Source organism: Antrostomus carolinensis, unplaced genomic scaffold, assembly GCF_000700745.2.
Source record: "Antrostomus carolinensis isolate BGI_N321 unplaced genomic scaffold, ASM70074v2 scaffold7484, whole genome shotgun sequence".
NCBI classification, from domain to species: domain Eukaryota; kingdom Metazoa; phylum Chordata; class Aves; order Caprimulgiformes; family Caprimulgidae; genus Antrostomus; species Antrostomus carolinensis.
In genome coordinates this window covers 1-22238 of record NW_010310033.1, presented here as the reverse complement: position 1 = coordinate 22238, position 22238 = coordinate 1, and the positions used below count along the sequence as shown (strand labels likewise).

Sequence of the window (22238 nt, the reverse complement as noted above, 5' to 3'; positions counted from 1 at the left end):
TTTATAGAATATGTGAACTGTTGGAAAACAGAAATATTTGAACAAAGTAGGGCTTGCACAGAACTTGCTTTCTTTCAGCATCAAAAAATTTTGGCATGAATGGGTGAATGACATTTTTTGTGAAAATAACTCTATTCTTGTCTTACTATTCAAATTTGGTTTTATGTAAAAACCTGAAATTACACACATTAAATCAATGGACATTACTAAAGTCACACAATTAAAATATTTCTGGTTTGAAAATTATTTTCTCTTAAAAATGTTAGAGGTATATTTGACATGCAAGAACTTCGTCATTAACAGTGGCAGAAATCTTACATATTTTTCCATTTTCTTGAGGACATAAAGTACTGCTCATGTGAAAATAAGGCTGGTAAAAAGCTTGAGGGAAACACTTTAGCCAATATTTTGGTCTATAAAGTTTATGTAGAAAGATCATAAATGAAATTCTTGTCAAGAAACTTGGGATAAACAGAATACCACAAGTTCTCTTAAGGGGCTCACAGAATGCAAGCAAGTGCTTCTAACTGCTATGGGAACTGGACTAAATTCAGCAAGTCCAAATGAATGCACATAGCATGTAAAATAAGGCAGGCGTTAACAGCGTTTATCAGTACCGATGCAAGAGGGTATCAACTCCTCTATCCCAGTTACAAGTTTTAAATGAACTGCTACTAGGGACATTAACAGAACACATTAATAGCATGAGTGTGCTGATTTTCATAAGCTTTCAGTACATTTATAAACTCACATTAGTACTGGGTCACTTCTTTTAAGTTTAGCAATACTTGTACTTAATGTTTTTACTGCTGCAGCCCAGTGAATAGAAGCTGAAAACATTAAAGATGGCCTTTCATTTGTATACTATTAGGTATCAGTGTAGGTTTTCAGTGAGGAAAAACTTATTTACCTTGTGGGTGACAGAGCACTGGAACAGGATGCCCAGAGAGGTTGTGGAGTCTCCTTCTCTGGAGATGTTCAAAACCCACCTGGATGCTTTCCTGTGCAACCTGCTCCAGGTGAACCTGCTTTGGCAGGGGGGTTGGACTGGATGATCTCCAGAGGTCCCCTCCCAACCCCTACCATTCTGTGATTCTGTGATTCTGTTTCAAAACTTGTCCTTGAAATTAAGATATACAGGCTTATATACAGTTATATGCAATCCTTACATCACTACAAATCCAATCTGAGAAGTAAAACTACAAGCCTGCGTGCGTATGGAACAGAATACACTGTTATCTGAAGAATAACCGTTTATTGAGGCCTCACATGAAGATGCCAATTAAAAACAACTAATTTCATACCCAAAGCATCCACAACTATGCTCTGGCACATCAACATTTAATGCATATTACACGTACACTGTAGCAGTATACAATAAAACTCCATTTGCCACCATCACCCAACAATGTATTCCCTGGCTGTGATTTGCAACTGTTAGAAGCCAAATTTTAAAGTTTGTGAAGCATTTTCTGCTGTTCTTCCCTTCAGGATAAAATCCCATAAATTCTGGCTGTGGATGCACTGAACAACAATATTATTCCTCTGTTACAGAAGATTTCCTAGGCCTGAGAACAAGATCCTTGATAGAGGTAGTGATTTCCTGGAGCTCTTTTCGAATAGTATCTACTCCTTCCTCCTTTTCCAGGTTATCTGTTGTGTCATCATCTACCTGTTCAGCTTTCTTAGTCTGGCTGATCAGTTGTTTCACTACTAATCCCTGGTATTTGACTAACAGAGAATGCTGATCCTGAGGGGAAAAAAAAAGAACAAAACAAAGGAATGTCAATGCTACGGAGATGGTACAGAGACCTTTAATTAACAATTAAATTTTTAAAAAAGGATTCTCCCATTCTTGCCTAAAGAGGATTAGTGATACATAAATATATTTCCATCAAGGTATTTTGCAACCTAAATTCTGAGAGACATTCAAAGAGGCAGAAAAATGAAAGTGCATCCATGCTGCAAGAACAGGAAAATTAACCGCTGAAGCATGAACGCAATGCAGTTAGTAAGCATCACCAGTTTTGGCAGTTTAGAATACAGAATCTAAATATTCTTAGTTTTGAAGAGGTCTACCTTTCTTTAAAACTGAATTAGAAAACTTTAAAAAGCAACCATGCTCTAGCTGGGAGGAAAGAGAGTGTAAAATTTTTCAGTTATAAGGATTATAATATTCCCCAATACATAGTTGTCTCTATAGAAAAAGGCAAAAGCTGCAGTACTAATAAGAGACTGATTTTTTACTTTATTTTAAAAATATTGAAGAAAGAGCCCTGAATGATAGGTTTGAAATACAATACAGATCAGAGAAATTGTACATTCTGTACATAAAGTAAAGATTAGACATGAAACACAAAGGTGCCAGTCTTATGCATCAGAAATAGTATGAGGTACACCTTTTATGTTCCATCATAGAAAAAGAAGTACTTTCCCCTTAAAAAGCTAGAAAGGAATACCTCTGGAATCTTGCCACTTAGGAAATTAATGATCTGTGGTACTGATCTTCCTGGTGCATGAAGCATAGAGTGGGTTGAAAACTGAAATAACAGCACTGATGTCAGGTGCAGAATAAGAGCTGGATCTTCTGTGACTTTTAGCTGTTCAGTCAGAGCTTGTCGATGCTGAAACAGGACTTGCCTAAGGAACAGGAATACATGACATAAAATATGTTTCTCATTCTCTTTTAGAGTAGTTGATAATAGACTAAAACATATCTAACTTCAGCTAATTTTAATTTTCTCCTCTGACAGACCACTTACTTATGTGAATTTCCACACTGAAAAAAAAAAAAAGCTAGCCACTGGTGTGGCTCAGATTTTGAAAGCCCTCTAGAGAACGTATAAACTATGTTGTAGTGAGCAGTGAGTGAAGCTAATTAGCTGAATAAGAACTCTCCCCTCCTCCTTCTCCCATGGAATTACGACTGCTTGGCTTTGTATTTTTCAGTTAAACAGTTTGGAAAGAAAGGCTGTCTCTTACACATTCTGTGTGACTGCTACCAAACAAGCCATCTAACATTTGTGCAGCAACAGAGCTACATTTCACATACTGGGCATAGAATAAATAAAATTAAGTTACCTTTCCTTCTTTTTGTCTCCTTTTTTCACCATAATACCACAAATATCCACTGCAGAATCAAGGCACGAAAGAAAATCTTCTACACTCTATTAAAAATGATATAAATATTTAAACTGTGTTTGCAGATGATAAAAAAGGTTAACTACTCTTCACAATTGATCAAACAAACAGATGACTGTGAATACATTTGGAATAAACTATGGAAAAAAGAGAAAGCAAAAAGTATTTAGTAGAAATTAACTTCATTAATCTTCCAGTAGTCCATATACTTAAATACTAAACCAAACTATAATTCATTAGTCTTAAAAATTGAATTAAAAAAGTAATATATATGTTCTACAATTATTTACACAGATATTTCTCATTAAGAAACATATCAGTATGGCCTTTTGCATAAAGGAATTAATAAATTCCTTTCTACTTACACTGCCATAATCTGAAGGGGTTTTTTTAAATACCAAGGCTTTTACTAGTTAAGAAATGCACAGGAGATAATCAGGAACTTCAGGAACAAAGTACAAGAAACATCAATCATTTTAAACTGCAGATTTTCTCTCAGCTTTAATTTTCAAACCTGGACATAAAAGATACACTGGATTCCATCTGGAAGCAAAGAGCTGGGTGACTATCAGTATTGAAATGTAAGATCACCTTTTTATTCTCTTAAAATTCACAGATATGAAAACATACTTACTCTCACTGACTTACACAAATTCAAAAGATGACTCTGCCTTCATCCTTCACAGCAGCAGCAGCAGTTATGTACTACACTATGTATGCCAGCTGTTTATTAGCATTGTATCAGCAGAATCTGAACTCAAAGATTCTGGGTCACTTTACCTTGCCATTCAGAGAAGTATGCAGTTTAGTTAAAGGACCTTTGGTGTCTTCTGGCAATTTACTTAAAATCTTGGTCCGGACCTGTATGAGGCAAGAATGGGAATAATCCATAATATTAATTACCATTTTAGTTGTAGGCATATTTAAACAAAAGATAATTAAATATTAAATAAACATCACTGATCTACTTGATACTGTTAAAAAGAAACTGTTATCTGTGTACCTCACTTGTGATTGTAGAATAATTTTCTGTTGTCATCATGGAATCAGACGCTAGGAAGTTGAAAATAAGATTTGTAATGTCTGTACAGACAGTCTTCAACAGGTGTTTGGCAAGGTTGGTCTGAGTCTCATCTGTTAAAAGAAATAAGTGCTTAGAAGTAACTTATAGTTATCTGATTCCTATGACAGTTATCACAGCACTTGCTAAAACAGGGACTCTATCAACCGTGAGTAGTATGAGAAAGTTATCTGGATACATGAAGCTAACATCCCTCGTTTGCAGTTGCTTATGGAACATTCTTCAGTGAAAAAATGTGAGCTTTCAGGTCTGTAAGCACGTTTTATTGTATTGTTAGTATTTCAAAGGTATCTGTATAAGCAGTAAACTAGTCTCTGTACAGTCCTCCTGAACCACTAATGAACAATCACTGCTATCCATCAACAAGTAAAAAGTATGTAAAGGAAAAGTCTACAGGACAAGCAGTTAAACAGACTTAAGACTGAAAAAGTAGAATAAAAAAAAGAGGCTAGAGAACACGTGCAAGAACAGAGGCTGATAGGAAATAATCCTAAACATAGGAATATCAGGGGGTTTTGCCAGCGTTTCCTTTTGTTATAAGTTTTCCACAGGGAAAGTTCTAGAAGAAAGCTGAATACAGCTTGGAAATAACTACAATACTTCACCAGTGCTACTTTTCTGTCCCAAAATACACTTAGCTGAAGAAGACACGTTACAAAGTAACCCACTACAAAATGAATATACAGTTTTTTGAAAAACTACCCTCAAGGAGCATCTACTTTCATAATCAAACCTAAAAGAAATTTTAACAGGGGATTCCTAGAATCAGGTAGTATTCAATTCTGTCATTGTGGCACAGATGACAATGAAGTAAGCTCACTAAATTTGTTCCTTTTTTTTTTCCCCCCCCCCCCCCCCCCCCCCCCCGCCACACAATAAAACCTGGGAAGAGATGCAAACATGTAAACATCTTTAAGTTTTTCCATTTTAAACTGTAGCTCTTCTTTGACCTTGAATGTAGATTCTGGAATAAATTCAACATCCTTGAAGGAGTATATTAATTTTTCATTTTTTAAAGTATATATTTATTGTACCTGTGAAATGCTTTGTTCCCTTTTCAAATAACCGGATGTTGTTGTACAAGTTTGAGAATTCCTCCTGCAAGTCCTTCATAGTCTGTCTTCTGCTGGCTCCAGAGGAAGATGTTGAAGACGTAAAAACAGAACGCACAACTTCCTGGTAAGTTTTCGTTAAAGGTCTTAGAAGAGGGAAGAGAAAGGAAAAAAAGGGAACATTAAGCAAAATGTAAAACTGTGGAAGGGTTTTCCAAATATATCAGCAACAGAGAAAGCTATCTTGTTATACAGAATATGGATGGGACATGAATGCCACAGAACGGTGAGATAAATAAAAAGCAAATAATTGAAATCAGAAAAAAAGCACTAGGAAATTAAAACGTACTTTTGTAATCTCTGAAGTACTATTGATTACAGATGCATGGTGTGTAAATGCTTGCCAAAGTTTTAACTCATAACAACTCCTAAATGAGAACAAGATGAAAGATAGAAATGGTTTCCAGAAGCAGTGCTATTCAGAAACTCTTTCAGAGGTTTGTGGACAAATTTCAGATCAGTAAGAGTTGTAAAAAGGGAAGACTTAAGTGGTATTAAAATACCACAGGTCCTTCTAAAGATGCAGTTACTGCTGCACTGCAAGTTTATTCCAGGTTGGTCTGTTACAGTCCTATCATGTCCTCTTGACCTGAACACACATATTCACATCCTCTCCCTTGTATGGAACACCTTTTAAAACAAGCCATTTATCTTTGCTTAGATCAGTTTGCTGACCTAGCTTACTACCTAATTCACACAGGTACCAGTGGAGCCACAAAAAGACAGAGAACCTGAACACATACCAAGGGCTGTACAGAAGATAGGACTGGTAAAACTCCAACATGGATCAGTGTAAGAGGCGGAAATACACCCTTGAACCTGAAAATATACTTGCTGACAAAGGAGGCAGAACCACCTACTGTGAAGCAGAAGCATTAATTCTCATTACTGTGTCAGTATGGCTTTCTAATACATAAGCAAGTATGTAACATGGAGCTGTATAGAAAAAGAATATTGTGGTTCACTTCCATCAGCAAAACATTTTTTCTAAACAAGAAAACAGACTGAAGAGAAGATTCATCTGAAGTGAATCACAGACTTTCTAACTCTAGTTGAATTACTCAAATTACCTTATTAGATGTTCAGCAAGTTCTGTAATAAGCTCTTCAGGGCAATCCTGCATGTGGGTCTTTAAAACATCCTGAATTTCCTCTTGTGACATGAAAGGGAACTCTGGTTGCTTATTCCTACCTGTAACAGCCATGAGCAACATTCATCAAGAAAACACTGTATTTAGTTTTGCTGCAGTTACTGTGTGGCATCAGACATTGAAATACCTCAAAGTCCAAACATCCACAGAAGAAACGCTCTAATTTCCTTTACTCAGTTTTTTTTTTTTAAAGACTAAGATATACTTTTCAGTGAATACAGTAAATCAATTTCATTTAAATAGCAACATCATATCCATTAATACAATTCTAACTAAATAGTATTCTCATCCTTGATAATGATTTTACCTGACCTTACCAATAGAGTATGGAAAAAGAGATGTGTAAAAGCAAGGGATAAAAACATGTCAGTATGAATAGATAGTGCTCAAAATAAAAGACCAACTTGTGCTAGTTGCTTGTGACTCTTCATCGCTGTCAGCATCCTTTCTTCCTTTCTTCTTGGTTTTCTTAATCTTGATCTCTCTAGCGTTACCACCTCCTCCTCCTCTCACGCTTCCACCGCCCTCTGGTGGAGAATCATTTGCTTAGTACACAGTAAAGTTTTAGCACTTAAAAAGTTTGCAGTATTATGATAATTTATCTGCATTACTTGTTAATGCTGAATTAAAAAAACCCACACAAGCTGATTCTAAATGTAACCTGCAATACATATTCCAGAATCGTAGGGACATAAGTTTCATTGTGAATAAAAAAAAATCAAATGAGTCAAAGCTTTGTTTAAGCTAATGTCATTAATAAACACAAACAGTAATCATATCAAATAAACATATAATTAAAAAAAAGGGGCAATATCCTTTTCCAGCTAAAAACAAATGAGATACCAGTGTATCTCCATAATGTAACAGGAGAATTTCTGTTGGCTGAAAATAGCATCTTAGTAAGCACTTAACATTTTTATTCAGTGATGCTGAACAATGTACCTACTTAAAAATATTCCAGACACTGTAACTGTGTTAACTCTCAGAAAAAGAATCCTATGTGGTAAGCATTTATCTAAGATATTTTTGGAAGCCTGCATTCAATTAAATGTAACGCTAATTCTTTTTCAACCATTTCTATATGACTATAAAGCAATGAGATGTTCCAGTTAAACACAACAAATTACTTAGTTCACAGGTCCTGTAATCCATGTATTCACACTGCAGACAGGACCTCAATTTGCAATTTCCACAAGGTAAGCTGCTATGCTGTTCGTTCCCTTTATCACAGCTTGTTCCCTTCTTTTTTTTCACTAGAAAAAAATTTAAACTGCAGAATAATTGGTTCTATACATGCATTAAGACTTGAGAAAGTAATTATTTTTCCATTTAAACATAAGGTCCAAGATTTAAAGTAACTACATTATATAACAGTACTATAATTTAAAAAAAGAAACACAAAGACAAGATGCCCCCACGCACAAAGCTGACTGCATCTGTCATGTGATATAGATGGATTTTTAAGCGTTACTTTGCAGGAACAGCAAACTAGTCAGTTCCCTCACAGCTAGCAGTGGACGGTGTACTTGTGAGACTTTCTGAGTTTGTGACCTCTCCAAGAAAAAATAAAAAACCCCAACAGTCGGTGTTTTTCACAAGCTTGTTTGAAATGTGACTGCATTCAGCTGATACAAGCTGTTTGTCAACTGTGCAAAATACAAAGTTATTTTGGAAAAAAGCTCTCTTCATTCTGTATTCCACTTTATAGCCATATAGAAAAAGCTGCAATCTGCAGTCAAGATCTTATCCACACAGAGATGAAGCAGGAGAGACTACTGCCAGAAAAGCCATATTTTATGACAGCAGGACACATGGACTGTAATGTACACAAAGGATTACAAGAGTACATGCCTCTATAGATACTTATTTGTAACAGACTGTTGCAAATGGTGTTATAAATAGATGACAGAGACTTTTATCTTGAAAATTTTAATTAATCACATGGCAGAATTTCAAATGGCAGAATCCATATTTTTAACGAACTACATTAACAGCACCTCAGGTTACACTTAAACAGTAGATATTGATATAGTCACCCACAGACCTTAAGACAGGCAGCCTGACATGGGCCACATATTGCCATTATGCAATAACAACATCTAATCTTTAAACCGTGATGTTGATTGTTTTAAGGTAATACACCTAACAGTCCATAAAAACCACACTTCAGGGTAGTGCTTGCTGATGGTGCAGCGTATGTACCTGTGGATACGAATCTGCCTAGACACGCAGTACATGCTCAGCAGAGTTCCCCTCCCCAGAGGGTTAGAAAGTAAAGTCATATTTATGACAGTTCAATTAAAGTTCAAGCTTTTCTGCTTCAGCTTTGGTCTAGAAAAATCTGCTGTCTCTTGTAGCAAGAATAAGTTTAGATTCTATGCCAACTCAGTCATGGCCTTTTTAAGAGTAGAATATAATGTTTTATTTGTCAGAGGACTATATTCAATTAAGCTAGATGCATCAGTGCTCTGCTACTTTCAGTAGCACATAAAACTCTGCATGTGAGTTCAACACAGATTGCTCAGCTGTGCTGTAGCAATACAAGAGCCACATAAAGTTTCAGAGACTGAAAATACTTTAGTCTCAATAATGTTTTAAAAACCAGAAAGATTTGAAAGGGTTAAACCCACACATTTTTATTCTTCCTCAGATTAAGATCTATTCCAAACAGCCACCATACAAATGGAGTAAGGTTTGAGATTAATTTAACCCAGAACATATCTTAAACTGTGTGAATCTCCAAATAACTGTTATACTGGTAAACAACAGAATATCGGCATGGGATTCTCAGAAAAGATGTACAATATTCTCAAAAAACCCCCCATCTTAATACCTCATTTCTCAATTTAGACAGAGTGATTTTGGAAGTAACTCCTCAAGACTATTAAGAAATATTTTCATTTCCTGGATCTCCGAAAAGTGAAGAGTATGAGTTTGTCTACTCTGTGTAATAAAGAATGGTAGAGAGGTCCCTGAGCTAATACTGGTTTCATCAGTCCTCACTGCACAACTCAGTCTTATGTCACCACACTGTACACACTAATAAATGAACATGGATTCCTTGCTTCTAAAGCCAGTTGTTTTGTGTTGGACTAACTTCCTTTATTGTACTTCCTTTGCACTTCTAAATCTGAAATCAGTCCTTATGGACATAGCTCAGATACACCTACAGTATAAGGATGAGAAGTGGTTGGATTATTTCTTAAATATCTTCAGCAATGGATTGGAGACAACTAATGGACTACAAAATACAGTAACTTTTCATTTGAATATTTCCAAGGCTAAATAAGCCTTTTAAAAAAAAAAAATTCTGGCTTAAGATAAATATTGATGCCTTACCTGTTGCTTTCTTTCTTCTTTCATCCTTTTTGTCTTTTTTATTAGCATATAAATTCTCCAAACCAGAAACCTGTTTTAAATCTTCTTCAGTGATTAAATTAACAGGGTTATTTTTCATTTCCTAAAATGAAGAACATACATTTAATAGCAAAAAGCTACACACAGCAACAAAAGATACATATGGAAACGTTCAAGCCATTTGGTTATTTTTAAGTATACTGATCTAATACCATGTTTTTCAAGTGCAACACATGAAGAGACCTTTATTCTCCTCTTAAAAATTCAGCACCTGATCATACTGTTAGTGTGATGGTGACCCCTGAGTGCAACTGAATATACATTAAATTACACTGATTACACCTACAAATCTTTTCTTCCTTTTTGCCCTTCTTCTCGAGCTGTATTTCAGATGAGATGGAAAGAGATGGTAACAGCAAACAGAAAGTCACATAAACTATAGTCCAACATGCATTGTATATTGCTTCTTGACCAATAAAAAACCCTGTACCTTTTCAGCCTTCTGTTGCATCATATCAGAAAACAGATCAGCACAGCTGCTTAGGAATTTCTCACTGACCACAATGGTGTCACTGAAGACTAAACCTGAAGAATTTTTGTTTAAAGATCTCATCACTTGCTGAAGCAAAATCCCAATATCGTCTACTGACAATGAACTGGGCAGAAGAGTCTAGGGTAAAGAAAAAAAAATTACATACAATAATCTGCTGTAGAATGGACAGACATACTTGTATGTGGATAAACAGAATCCACAGACATTCCATTTGACATCTGTGAACTATTTAGAATACATTGCACTTTTAAAATTAAACCAGTGATTTAAGAATAAACACTATTTAAAATCTTCCAACATCCCACATTAACATTGCTCTAGAATATATGTTACCTCTGGGACAACACATGGGGACTTCTTCAAAATGCAGCTTAACAGATACAGAGTAATGCCAAACACAAAACAACAGCAGGCCTTCTTACAAACAACATAGTGCTGTTAAGGCCTAAAACTAGGAATGAGCCAGGACAAAACAGTTAATATTCCTCTGCTTATCAGAACTGTCAGAGTTCAGTTTAAACCTATTTCCCCCCCAGTTAATATTCCTCTGCTTATCAGAACTGTCATAAGAGTTCAGTTTAAACCTATTTCCCCCCAAAAAGCCTCCCCACAAATACATCGCTCTCTAGCAGAATACATGAGCACTAATTTTGAAATGGAAGTTACTCTTAGGTATCTCTCAACTGAATACTGACATGTTCCTACTGTGGTTTTGTTCAGACCAACTTAAAGGCAAATAAGGCTTTTTTACTTGTAATTTTACTTTAACAGAATTTCAATACATTTTCATTTGACACAAAAATAAGTCAAAATAAATAAATTCAACAACAACAACAACTGAAAGGATTGCTTACTGCTACATCTATCCAGCTTCCAGAGCTGATGGCTTCCTCTACAGAGGCTTCAACTTGATCCAAAATTTCTTGACCGACACAAGCTGCTCTCAGAAACAAGAGTTGTGTGGACTTGTATCTTTTCTTAATGTAGCCTGCTGGGTCAGGGATGCCAAGTCTGTACAATGCATCAAATTCTATAAAATAGTTAGATGTCTGTTACATTTAAGTACCTTCATATACATAGTGGATCTTATGTGGTAATTTTTTTTGAAAGCAGGAAATTAAGAATTACATGCAGTTTTTATACAAGTAAATGTAGCCTCAAGCTGATGCTGACCTAGAACTTAGTTCAGTACAAGCTACAAGTAAACAGAGCTAATAGAAATATGAAAATTAACTAATGGACATGACTTTGGTCTGAGTGTTGGAAAAAAAAAAAAAAAGTTTTCAGATTCTTATACCATTAAGTTTATCTTTGTGATTGTATCTTTCCAAAGTATTCTAATATAACATGAACAATATTTGCAATACATACGTCAAAATATTTTGTTTTCAAAAGTTACTCCAATATACTCATAGACTCATGCAATACCTCCCAAGCATTTCAACTATGTGGCAGTTTATACTTAGATATTCTGAAAACATTCAAAGACTTCAACAGATGCTCTATCAGTCAAGGAATATTACAGAAACACTTAATACTACTACAGTAAATTATGCCATAAACCTTTTCAAACTGCAAGACTAACTGTTATTTAGGGACTGGTCCTTTGGGACCATAAGGGTACAATTCTCTGTTTATTCAGGTCCACGTTTTCCCATAGTTCCGGTTCTAAAACACCATCGTCCAGCATCACTCAGCTTTAAGTTCGGTGTACTTGTTTGGATTCAAATCAGGACAGTGCTACCCACTCCAGTTCTACAAATCTTATTTTGGAAAAGGTTCTTCCTGTACACTGCACACTTGGCATTCTGAACTATTAACAGTGAAAGTGTGGTTGTATTCTGGACTCCTGGACTGAAACTCCAACTCTGTGGGTCAAATATGATCATTGGAAAAGTCTACAATGAGCAGTCTAAGAAATGTTTTCAGTAACTCTGTGAGACATAAAGTTACTCTTTAGCAGTACAGTTCTGTTTGCTGAAATGCAGTTCTTCGTGGTAAAGTAACACACATCACTGTAAGCAAGATGGTCTTTTACAAAGGCATATCAACCACTGCATTGATTTCCACTTATTCTTGTGAGGCTTCACTCTAGACAATAGCTATATTAGGGGAAGACCAATTACCTAAACTAGTTTTAGAAAGATATTTTTATCTACATGAATAAAGATTAATTACCTAAGTAACCATTCTGCTTGAAAAAGGAATCCACCCAGTTGCTCTGTGTTCTGGCGTAGATGTCTGGAACAAACACAGCCTTATCCTGTCTCCCACCAACCACGGTGCCTTTTAGACGACCAGTGTTAACAAGTTCTTCTAGCACAGCTACAGAAAGAAAATAAATGAAGTGACATTTTCCACTCTGATATATCCATTAATCAAAACATAGCAATTATTTTCCCTGTTTCTTCTTTTTTCCCACCCATTAGTTGTTTTTCTTTTCATTAGTAATTGAAAGAAACTGAAGACCAAACTACAAGTGCTTGTACTAAAGAAACATTTCTGAGTTCTATCAATTACTTTTAACACTTATGGGAATGCCTTGATAAAAGCTCTGGAAATCATACAATATTTCAAAAGAGTGAGCCACAACGGCAGGATCAAAACACTTTTTGTTGAACATATACCTGGAAAGTTTTAGCTTTTAATTTAGAAAATGTAGTCACAAAAGAATCTTTCTCTGGACAGACATTAAAATATATGAGCATTTTATTAATAATGTTCTCTTTGAATTCACTGCTTGCATAATAACCAAGATGGAAGAAAAGAGAGGTCTGAACACACTAAAATGACATAAAAAAAATGCTACCTAAACCACATAAATGTGAGCACCTCCTACTGGTGACCATCTTCATGGTTTATAATGTTCACACTTGTCAGCAATAACCTCCTGATAATGCACAAATATCACTGATGAAGAACGTATTGGTAACTGATAATACCAAAGTACTAAGCCTTTCTCAATGCTAAATAAGGTATTTTCAAACCATTAAATGTGCACAGGAATATCTGATTTGCCTTATATGTTCTGCTTTTGCCTTTTCATATGTCACTAGATATATAAAAAAAATCAGTGACATCAACTGCCAAGCTCTCCTGACTTCCAGAGGTTAGCTAGATGGCCTTCTTAACCTCCAGCTTGTGCTGATATCTATTTCACTAAAAGACAGGTTTTACCCTGGAACAGAACACTAAATGGTATGATGTGGTACAGCTCCTTCCTCATTAAATATGAGTAGCAGTCAACATTTCCATGTGCTTAGTACAGCATACGGAAGTTTAGCTTACCTACACAGAAAAACCTGGTTCCAGAAGAGATACTGCATTTTAAATCATTATTTTTTTTTTTTTTGTCAGATATGCCCACAATGTAGATAAATCTCTATAAGATAGCAGCTATTGAGCATGACTACCACTAACAAAGTAATTGCAATGAAAAAATGTAGAAGAAAGAGAAACCGATTAAAAAAAGATACAGTTTTACATAATCTAAGACAAGAGTTGGAAACTATGTTCTGCCATGGTTCAGTTGTCTCGGGTAAAATTTAGCTTATAAAACAGATTGTGAAGTTAGATTTTTATAATTACTAATAGTTTAGTTATATAGTTTTATACTTACTAATAGTTTAGTTACCCTAGAAAGTAAGTCAATGTGCCTATTCTACTTAAACAATTGTCAGACAATACAGTTTGCAATCTCAACTTGTTTTTATTCAAAGTTTTTGGGAAAAATGTAAAACCTCTATAGGTATTTCAAATCATTTTGTGGAGCACTAGCAATAAACCAGAGTCTTTACAGAGAAAGGGGGAGAAATGAAGATGCCAATTAATTTTTGCATTGTTTCAAGTGCCAGTTCTAAAACTCCAGGGCAGAGAAGATGCTTTCAGAGGAGATTTCATAACCTCTACCACAATTACACCCAGTCTTCTGTTTGAAAACAAAACAACAGGATCTTTGCAGAACTACTGTCATCTCACATGTATTTTTAAAGCTGATTGAGTAGCTTGTAGTGTCCTATTAGGTCTCTGTCAAAGTCTGGCAAAGATAACAAACAACCCTCCATGCCTGTCCTACATCAGCTACACAATATTTGGAAATGAAGAACATCTGTGCTTTCATTATGCTTTGTAATTAAAGTTTTAACTTAAACAGTTCCTCATATCTAAAATTATTTAATTTCTATCATAAATTCATGTCACCTTAACACGAATAGGAGCTGAGCTATGTGACAGAACCAAAAACTATTATCTTGTCTAGTGTTGATTAAATAATTAGCTGTTTGTAAATTACACAAGCAGTACACTGAACTTACATTTTTTTTTTTCTGGGAGAGTCACAAAACTGTCAAAGACCACTTTAAAACACATTGCTAATAATGACAAATATAAAAAGCAAAGAGTATAAGTAACATAATTAAAAAGATATTTTTCAAGTTTCCAGCATTTGTGGAATTGAAATGGTATCTCAGAAAATGGAGAGAATAAAATCAAACGCACTCTAGCAGTAAAATGCTCTTTGAAATACATGAAACTGCAAAGGAAATGACATACAGTAAGAAAAGCTAAAGACAAACAAACTCACTAAAAAAATAAAGAAAAATAAAGTACTAGAAATACACTTAGCCATCGTGACAATTACTGGTAACGCTAGGAAAAAACAAGAACTTCAACTCACACAAACACTGTGCATGAGCAATACGTGATCACACACTTGCAGGACCTCTTTGAAAAAGACTGTAACTGCAAACTGAAATTTGTTGGATACTGCAACATTAGAGCCCTGGAACAGGCTGCCTGGAGAGGTTGTGGAGTCTCCTCCTCTGGAGATATTAAAAACCTGCCTGGATGCAGTCCTGTGCAATCTGCTCTGGGTGAACCTGCTTTGGCAGAGGGGTTGGACTGGATGATCTCCAGAGGTCCCTTCCAAGCCCTACCGTTCTGTGATTCTGTGATTACTACAATGCAGTCTAGCAGATTTTCCTTTTAATCTATGAATATCTAGATGGCACATTCCAAAAAAAAGAGGGAGATTTAAATTGATTATGTGAATGTAGAGTGCTTATATGATTTTATTTAAATGCTAAGATTTTCATTTTTAATGAATAAGCTTGTTGCAGAGAACAAGAAGGTAAGCAGAGAGATATTACAGTAAAGCTTAAGTGTGAAATGCCCTGAAGGCAAAAAGACCCAGTCGAACAGAAGAGAAATATTAACTTTCATGAGAAGAGATAGAAAACCATTAAGGGATTCTAAAGACCAGCAGCACTTGGTCAGCCAGCATACAAAACTAACGATGCTTGAAGCAGCATTTTGGACAGACGGGAGACGATTCCTGGTAGTCAAAGAAAAGCTGCAACACTGGAAGTGAGAACAATTAAGTACTGCCTGAAAGATTCAGCAGTTGGATCTTTATGAATTTCTATTTTGAAAAGGAATTGTGGAAAATAAAAGCAAGGAGTTTAAGGACATGCTTTCTCTTTCAGCATATAAAGTTATTTAACTAAGAGCATAACAAAAGCTCTGCCTCTGTTATCACAGAGAAAAGTCAACAAATAAAATGCAGAGCAGTTAATGCCATTTGGCTACATAAAATCTGTCCCCTTTTGTGCGCTTCACTGATCAAACTGTCAGTAGCTAAGGGCAAATAACGAAACAGATGACAAAATGAGTACTGTACTTCTTGCATCATTCTGCCCCCAGGGACATTTCATCAATGTATGCTTTCATTGCTTTAGATACAGACAACATCTCTTCACTTATGGATAGCACAAAAGGTTTAACACTTTTTACACTACAGAAAAACATTGTTCTTTATTCCAGAATTAAGGCTATATTCTAAAGTAGTTCTTTGAAAGCATACCTGCAGTAATGAAGAATCTATGAATTAACTAACAAAAATACAAAACAGTCTGAATGAAACTCACAGTAAAGTAAATGTTCTTGAAATCCATACCGAGTGATCAAGTTACTTACAGGTGTAGGCCTTGGAAAAAAAGAAAAACGAAACAATGTAAGTTAATAACCTGAAATTGATACGGAGAATCTAGAAATCAGACAGGTTACTCCAGATGGACAAAACTAGAGAGTATCTTAGCCCCAAGGTGCTACGCTGCTATTTAACACAGCTTACAAGGTTTTAATTTTGAATTACTATGAAGTTATATCTTACAACAGAGCTACGATAACTGCTGAAAGGGAACTTTTGCTGTCCCGAATTTTTCTCTTTATACAAATTGATACAGAATATTATTGATATAATAGGAAAAAATTATCTATAATCAAATGTAGTAGGTAGATATCAATACTTAATTGACTGGGCAGCAGTGGAATGACAGTGACAATAGATACTCTCCAAACCAATAAAAGAACTACTGATTAACATTTTCTTCAGCCCAAACACTTAAGTATGTTGTATATTTTTATACTTTCCTTGTTCTCCTTCCAAAAGGCAATCCTCATTTCAAAAAAGTCAGTCTATTGTAACTAAACATGTCATGCCAGGAACTGAACCACACTTAAAAGAAATCTATCCACAGGTTTTTCTTGTCTTTTCTTTTTCAGTCACAAGTGAATTTGGTCCATAAGGATCTATGGTAATAATACTTTAATCTGTGGTTGCAGGTGTTGCAATTTACCGAGTAATCGCAGTGAAGAGACCACGAATGCGTGCTCGATGCCGGGACACAAAGGCTTCTGTAAAAATCACCCCACGGTTTTCCTGGTCTAGTTGTCCATGAATAATTCTACCCAAACGCCTGGACAAGGCCTGTAAATAGAAGCTGGGATGACTGCTAAAATTGTATATTAACGATGTGAAACAAAAATTAATCAAAGAATCTGTATTAACAGATCGGCAAATTAGTTTTGCTAAGACAGACAAAATATTCAGAAATGAGGACTACAAGTGGAAATGATTATTTAGGTACATTGAGAATGTGTCTTACTATATGTGAGTTGATACCATGACAGCCCACACGCCAAAATTCAGGGAATTCAGCTTTCCTAACAATGCCCTCTTCTATTAGATAAATGTGTATCTAATGATGAAAGAAAACTTTGCGCAAGAAATAAGTAGGGTTTGGAAATGCACAAAGAAAACTATGTTATAACCTTTGTATTAATTTAGTACAAAACAGTGGCAGAGGAATTCACTATCCATTTTTCAAACAGTTGAGACAAAAATTAGCAACAGTAAACACAAAAAAGTGAGAACAGTTTATAAATGTGCATCCTTACAAAGTGAACTAAACCTAGGAAATACTGCCCAGGAGAAAAAGAGAAATAATGTAATAATTTTCATATGTTAGAATTTTTTTTGGAGAAGCTGACCACACAACAAACATTAGATGAAATCTGTTCATAAATTGAGAGTCAACAAGAATGTCTGTGGCACCCAATACGACTGTTCACCTAACACATGCCGCAGGATTGCCCTTTGAAAATAATACTTTTCAGACAAAATCCAACCTTGACTGAAAGTTAACAATGGTAAGATAATTCTCCCTAATCCTTTTTAACACTACAACAGTCACTAACAAAGGGAAATAGTGTTTCGTTTTTATTCTGAATGTCTGGCTTCAGCTTCTAGAAACTAATGTTTATTTTACCTTATCTGAATAAATGGAAAGTTCTCTACCATTGTATTTCTGCTTCCTCGGAAGCTAATGAGACTGATAAAATTACCCCTACACCTTCTCTCTAATATTTCAAACAAAGACATTTTCAGATCTTCCACTAATCTAACCTGTAACTAATTTTCCTAATACTAATCCTAATCTGTTCCTAACAGTCATAAAGATTCTAAAGACATTTTGCCCAAAAGTGAAAAGGTGAACATCAGCCTCAATTTCTGAATAGCACAACCTGCAACCCTTATGTATCTAATACTTTTCTGCTTAGAATGACAAGTAGCTTATCACATTAAAGCCATGGATACTGCAAAGATGACAAAAGAAGGTGAACACAATCAATTCTACATTTGCTAGGTTGGTGGCTTGCATTACCTGTATCAGGAAGTCTCCTGGAAGGTCGTATGCCTTGCAGAGTTCTGATATTGTCACCTGGCCAGTTTCCTGTAGTTTATCATTTATTTCCTCTGCTAGTTGATCCAGGTAACTCCTTATTTAAAAGCAAGAAAAAAAAACCCTCAACAGATTAAGTGTGAAATGCAAGATCAACCTGTTATCCACATGTGGAATTATTAATTGATCTGGCAGTATACCTCTTTCTGTTGCATCTTTGCAAAAATAAACTGAAAGTTACTTTAAATGAGTAAAGGAGCAGTTATGTGTCAGTGCAAATGTCAGATTTTTTAAAAAGCCTGCTAACCAGGTAGCGAGCATGAAAACTGGCCACTCATCTGCTTGTATGAAACTGTCAAAAAGCAGGAACAGGAAAACATAGCATGTCACTGAGACTTAGAAAAAGGCTTTAGTGAGCAAGATAGGTCTTAATTATTTCAAGAGAGCCAGGAACTTCACAATCTTTGCCAAGAATAAATCCTGCTTTGCGATCAATAATAGAGACAACCCCATAAGAGTACCACTTCAGTGGCTGTTAGTGTGCTGAATGCCAAAAAATGACTTGCTCACACATCTTAGGCTTGTGAGGTAAAGTAAGGGGTGGGAAAAAATGGGAGGGTTTGTCAAGATCTGAGGCAGGTAGCAAAGCCACAGAGCCAGTGAGATCTGGCTGCTGTACACAAAGACACTGGGTAAGAAATGAAGCCTCTTAAGCGTGGGATACTGGGCAGAGACATTCAGAAAGGTCTTTGCTCCACGGATTCACTGGATGCTCTGCTGAGATAGACCTCACCTGCCATTTGGAAAAGAAGCACTAATCAACAAGCAGCCCTAGCAGCAGTCAAGAAAAACGTATTTCACTTCAGAAGCAACAGCAGCAGGCCATCACTTTTAGTCTGCATTTTAAAAAATAAAACAAGTGTGAATTATACATGTTGCTCCTGAAAGTACTCACTCATTTATAAGTTGTCCCAGTACAAGCTGAATAGTTTTTTCAGATTTAACGATGTCATTAGCTCTGTTTTCAATGTGCAGAAGGTCCACATTTATTACCTAAAAAAAAAGGCACAACAAAATCTATCAGAACTTTAAATTTAAATTAATTCTTAAACACTGAAATATTATACTTACACATTCCTATGCCTTGAGGAAAGTTCCTTTTATTTTTTTCTACTATTGCATATATACACAGTTAATCTGTGATTTAGAATAAAGCAGCAATGCTTTAGGGGAAAAAACCCTCTTTTTGCAACTGTGACAAGGTTAAAAGAAACATATATAATAAAAAATTCCAAGAAGCTACAAACAGAAAATACTAAACTGTCTTTCAGAAAGGTTTTCTTATTCCAAGTAATTTTACTTAAGCCAGAAGGGAAAATTAGTCACAGAGGAAGACTACTGGAGGATAAAGATTAGTGGAGATGAGATTAATAAAGGAAGAGGGAAGATCCAAAGAAGCATGCAAAGTTAATTAAGCATGCTCCTGCAGCTTTAAATTGGAAACATTTTTTTTCTCTTTGCTCCCCTTAGTTTACAAAGGAAGAGTTCAGAAAGAAAATCTGTATATTTTAGTGGTGATTTCAGAGGTCATAGATTACCATTAAGCAGACAGGAGCTTTCAATAAAACAGTAAATGAATGGATTAAGTAATCTGCAGTACTCTGACACAAGCTATCAGCTCTTCATAAAGTCTGTTCTCTTTTAAAAAAATAACTTAGCTGGCATATAATTGATGAACTCCATATGTATACAATATACATGGTGAAGAAAAGAAAGAAGTAGTAGTTTTTTATTACTAAGAAGTTACCTGTTGTAAGTCAACAATGTTTACTCGACCTTCAAAAAAAAAGTACAAATATACTTTTAGTATGTAAAACACACTTGAGCAGATTTAGAATATAGCATAGTCCATCATGTGCAAAATATTTCCTCATTACTTTTTTGTAGAACAATTAAACCAGTATCAGCTTTATATATTGTCAAATCACAGGCAGTCGGTGCAAGATATTCCATATTGTTCTACCCTATGGCCTTGCTGACAATCCAATACAGAAATGACGGAAGTAAAAATCACAGTTCAAACTCTGTCCTAATTAACTGTTGCCTTGATGCTGATCTGGATTTGTCCACTAGTCCACGAGTATCAAAACACACATTGCTAAACCTTCTACCTTTGCATGATGCTACTAACAAAAACCAGCAACTTTAAATTCAATTTGAGCTATCATAATGATGTGATACACAATGGCATAACACAACCTGAGGCATACTTGTGGTACTTGTAGGAAAATTACTTATCTGTATGAACATAAAAGGAAGGTAAATTTTCCAGACATATGATGTAATGAAATTCACCCTTACATATAACTAAAAGTACAATATACCGTCTTTGCACTAAAACTATTGACAAAAAGCAGTTCAAAGCATATTTGCTTTCTTACATGTCTAAGATCTTACAAAGCAGATGGCTCTTCATACTGATAAAATAAAAGACTTGTCAATGACAGTTCAGAAATATTATTATTACTAATGACATGAAAGGAGAATGATTTTGAAATTCTGAGTCAAGGCCAAACATCTTGGCCAGACACTTAAACACACTAAAATGACAAATTTCCTTCAAAAGATTTCTTAGACCACTGTGACCTCAGAAATTCTGCATAGCTGAAAATGAACCAACTAATATATCTTGACATGCTTACCTAAAAGCTTAATACAGATCTGAAGTAAAAATAAAATAACAGTAGGAGAATTCATGTGTAGATGAAGCAATACGAAGCAAGCTCCCCTTTTTTTTGCAAGATTAAGGATACTGAAGAAAACTTTCAAATTCTTTCAGCATTTTTCAAAATTAACTTCCAAATCCAGAGGAAACAAGCAAATGCCACACTTACCACCAGAAACGTGAAGCTCATCCCGGATCTCCCTACTAATCTGTGCTGGAGTGACATACTCTTTTCCATCAAGTGTATGCACTACTTCCAACTGCTTTTCTGCTATCAGTTTTGTGACAATTTCTATGCAGTTCCGTTCCGACAATCTATCAATAGGATAAAGAATAATCAGTTCTTCTAAGTAGGTACTTGCTAAGATGATCTTTAAAATAATGTTTCAAAAATACTGAACACAGGAAATACAATTAAGATTACTTACTGCTCTGTGTGAATAGTTTTTAGGACAAGAAAGTAATTTCTGGATCCTACTTATCACCCCCCAAATCATCCATACGGCTTATGTGGGTCGTCTCTCTAAAACAACTGTTACTCTTCCCTTGAACAGCTGTCAGCCCCTTTTGCTATGACACTGCACCTGCCCATGAATGGGTGTGCTTACAGAACTCGTGTCTTTGATCCTTCTGTGCTTTTTAATTTGAGTTTGTATTTGTTTTTGGGGGTTTTTTTGGTTGGTTTTTTTGAGGGGGGTGTGTTTGTTTAGGCTTTTTGGGGATTGTTGGGATTGTTTTGTTTTGTGTTTTTTTTCTTTTCGTTTTTTTTGTGTGTGTGGGTGTTTTTTTTTTTTAAATAAATAAAATCAAGTTCTGGACAACAGCCTCAACTGCTCAACACCACATGAAGTAACAGAGCACTGGAGCCGTGACGATGTTTAGCAGCTTGAGCCTAAGGGCGATGACAGATCGTGCCCCTTCGTGGACCTGCAGATAGTCCCTGGGGGCCATGGTTGCTCCTTCAGGGCTCACAGGCGCTGGCACCCAGACCAGAGCCAACCGAAGGGGGATGGCAGAGGGGCAGCGCCCGGTTGAACCCCCGGGACCCCGCTGCGTGTCAGGAGGGCCGCCCGCGGCACAGCCCTCCCCGCGGCCCTG

The 22238-nt window shown here is 35.7% G+C and overlaps 1 protein-coding gene across 1 annotated transcript; it reads right to left on the bottom strand.

The window, feature by feature from the left end:
- Positions 1-1506: 1506 nt before the first annotated feature.
- UFL1 (UFM1 specific ligase 1) lies at positions 1507-21455 on the bottom strand (the record flags this gene model as incomplete). The annotated part of the gene is made up of 18 exons (XM_029084566.1): positions 1507-1750; positions 2460-2640; positions 3082-3167; positions 3922-4002; positions 4145-4275; positions 5257-5420; positions 6405-6525; positions 6889-7011; positions 9824-9944; positions 10332-10511; positions 11249-11424; positions 12573-12719; positions 16319-16377; positions 17030-17160; positions 18398-18512; positions 19371-19468; positions 20223-20251; positions 21310-21455. Coding segments are annotated over 18 exons (2302 nt in total), but the record flags the coding sequence as incomplete, so codon positions are not given.
- Between the last annotated feature and the right edge of the window lie 783 nt (positions 21456-22238).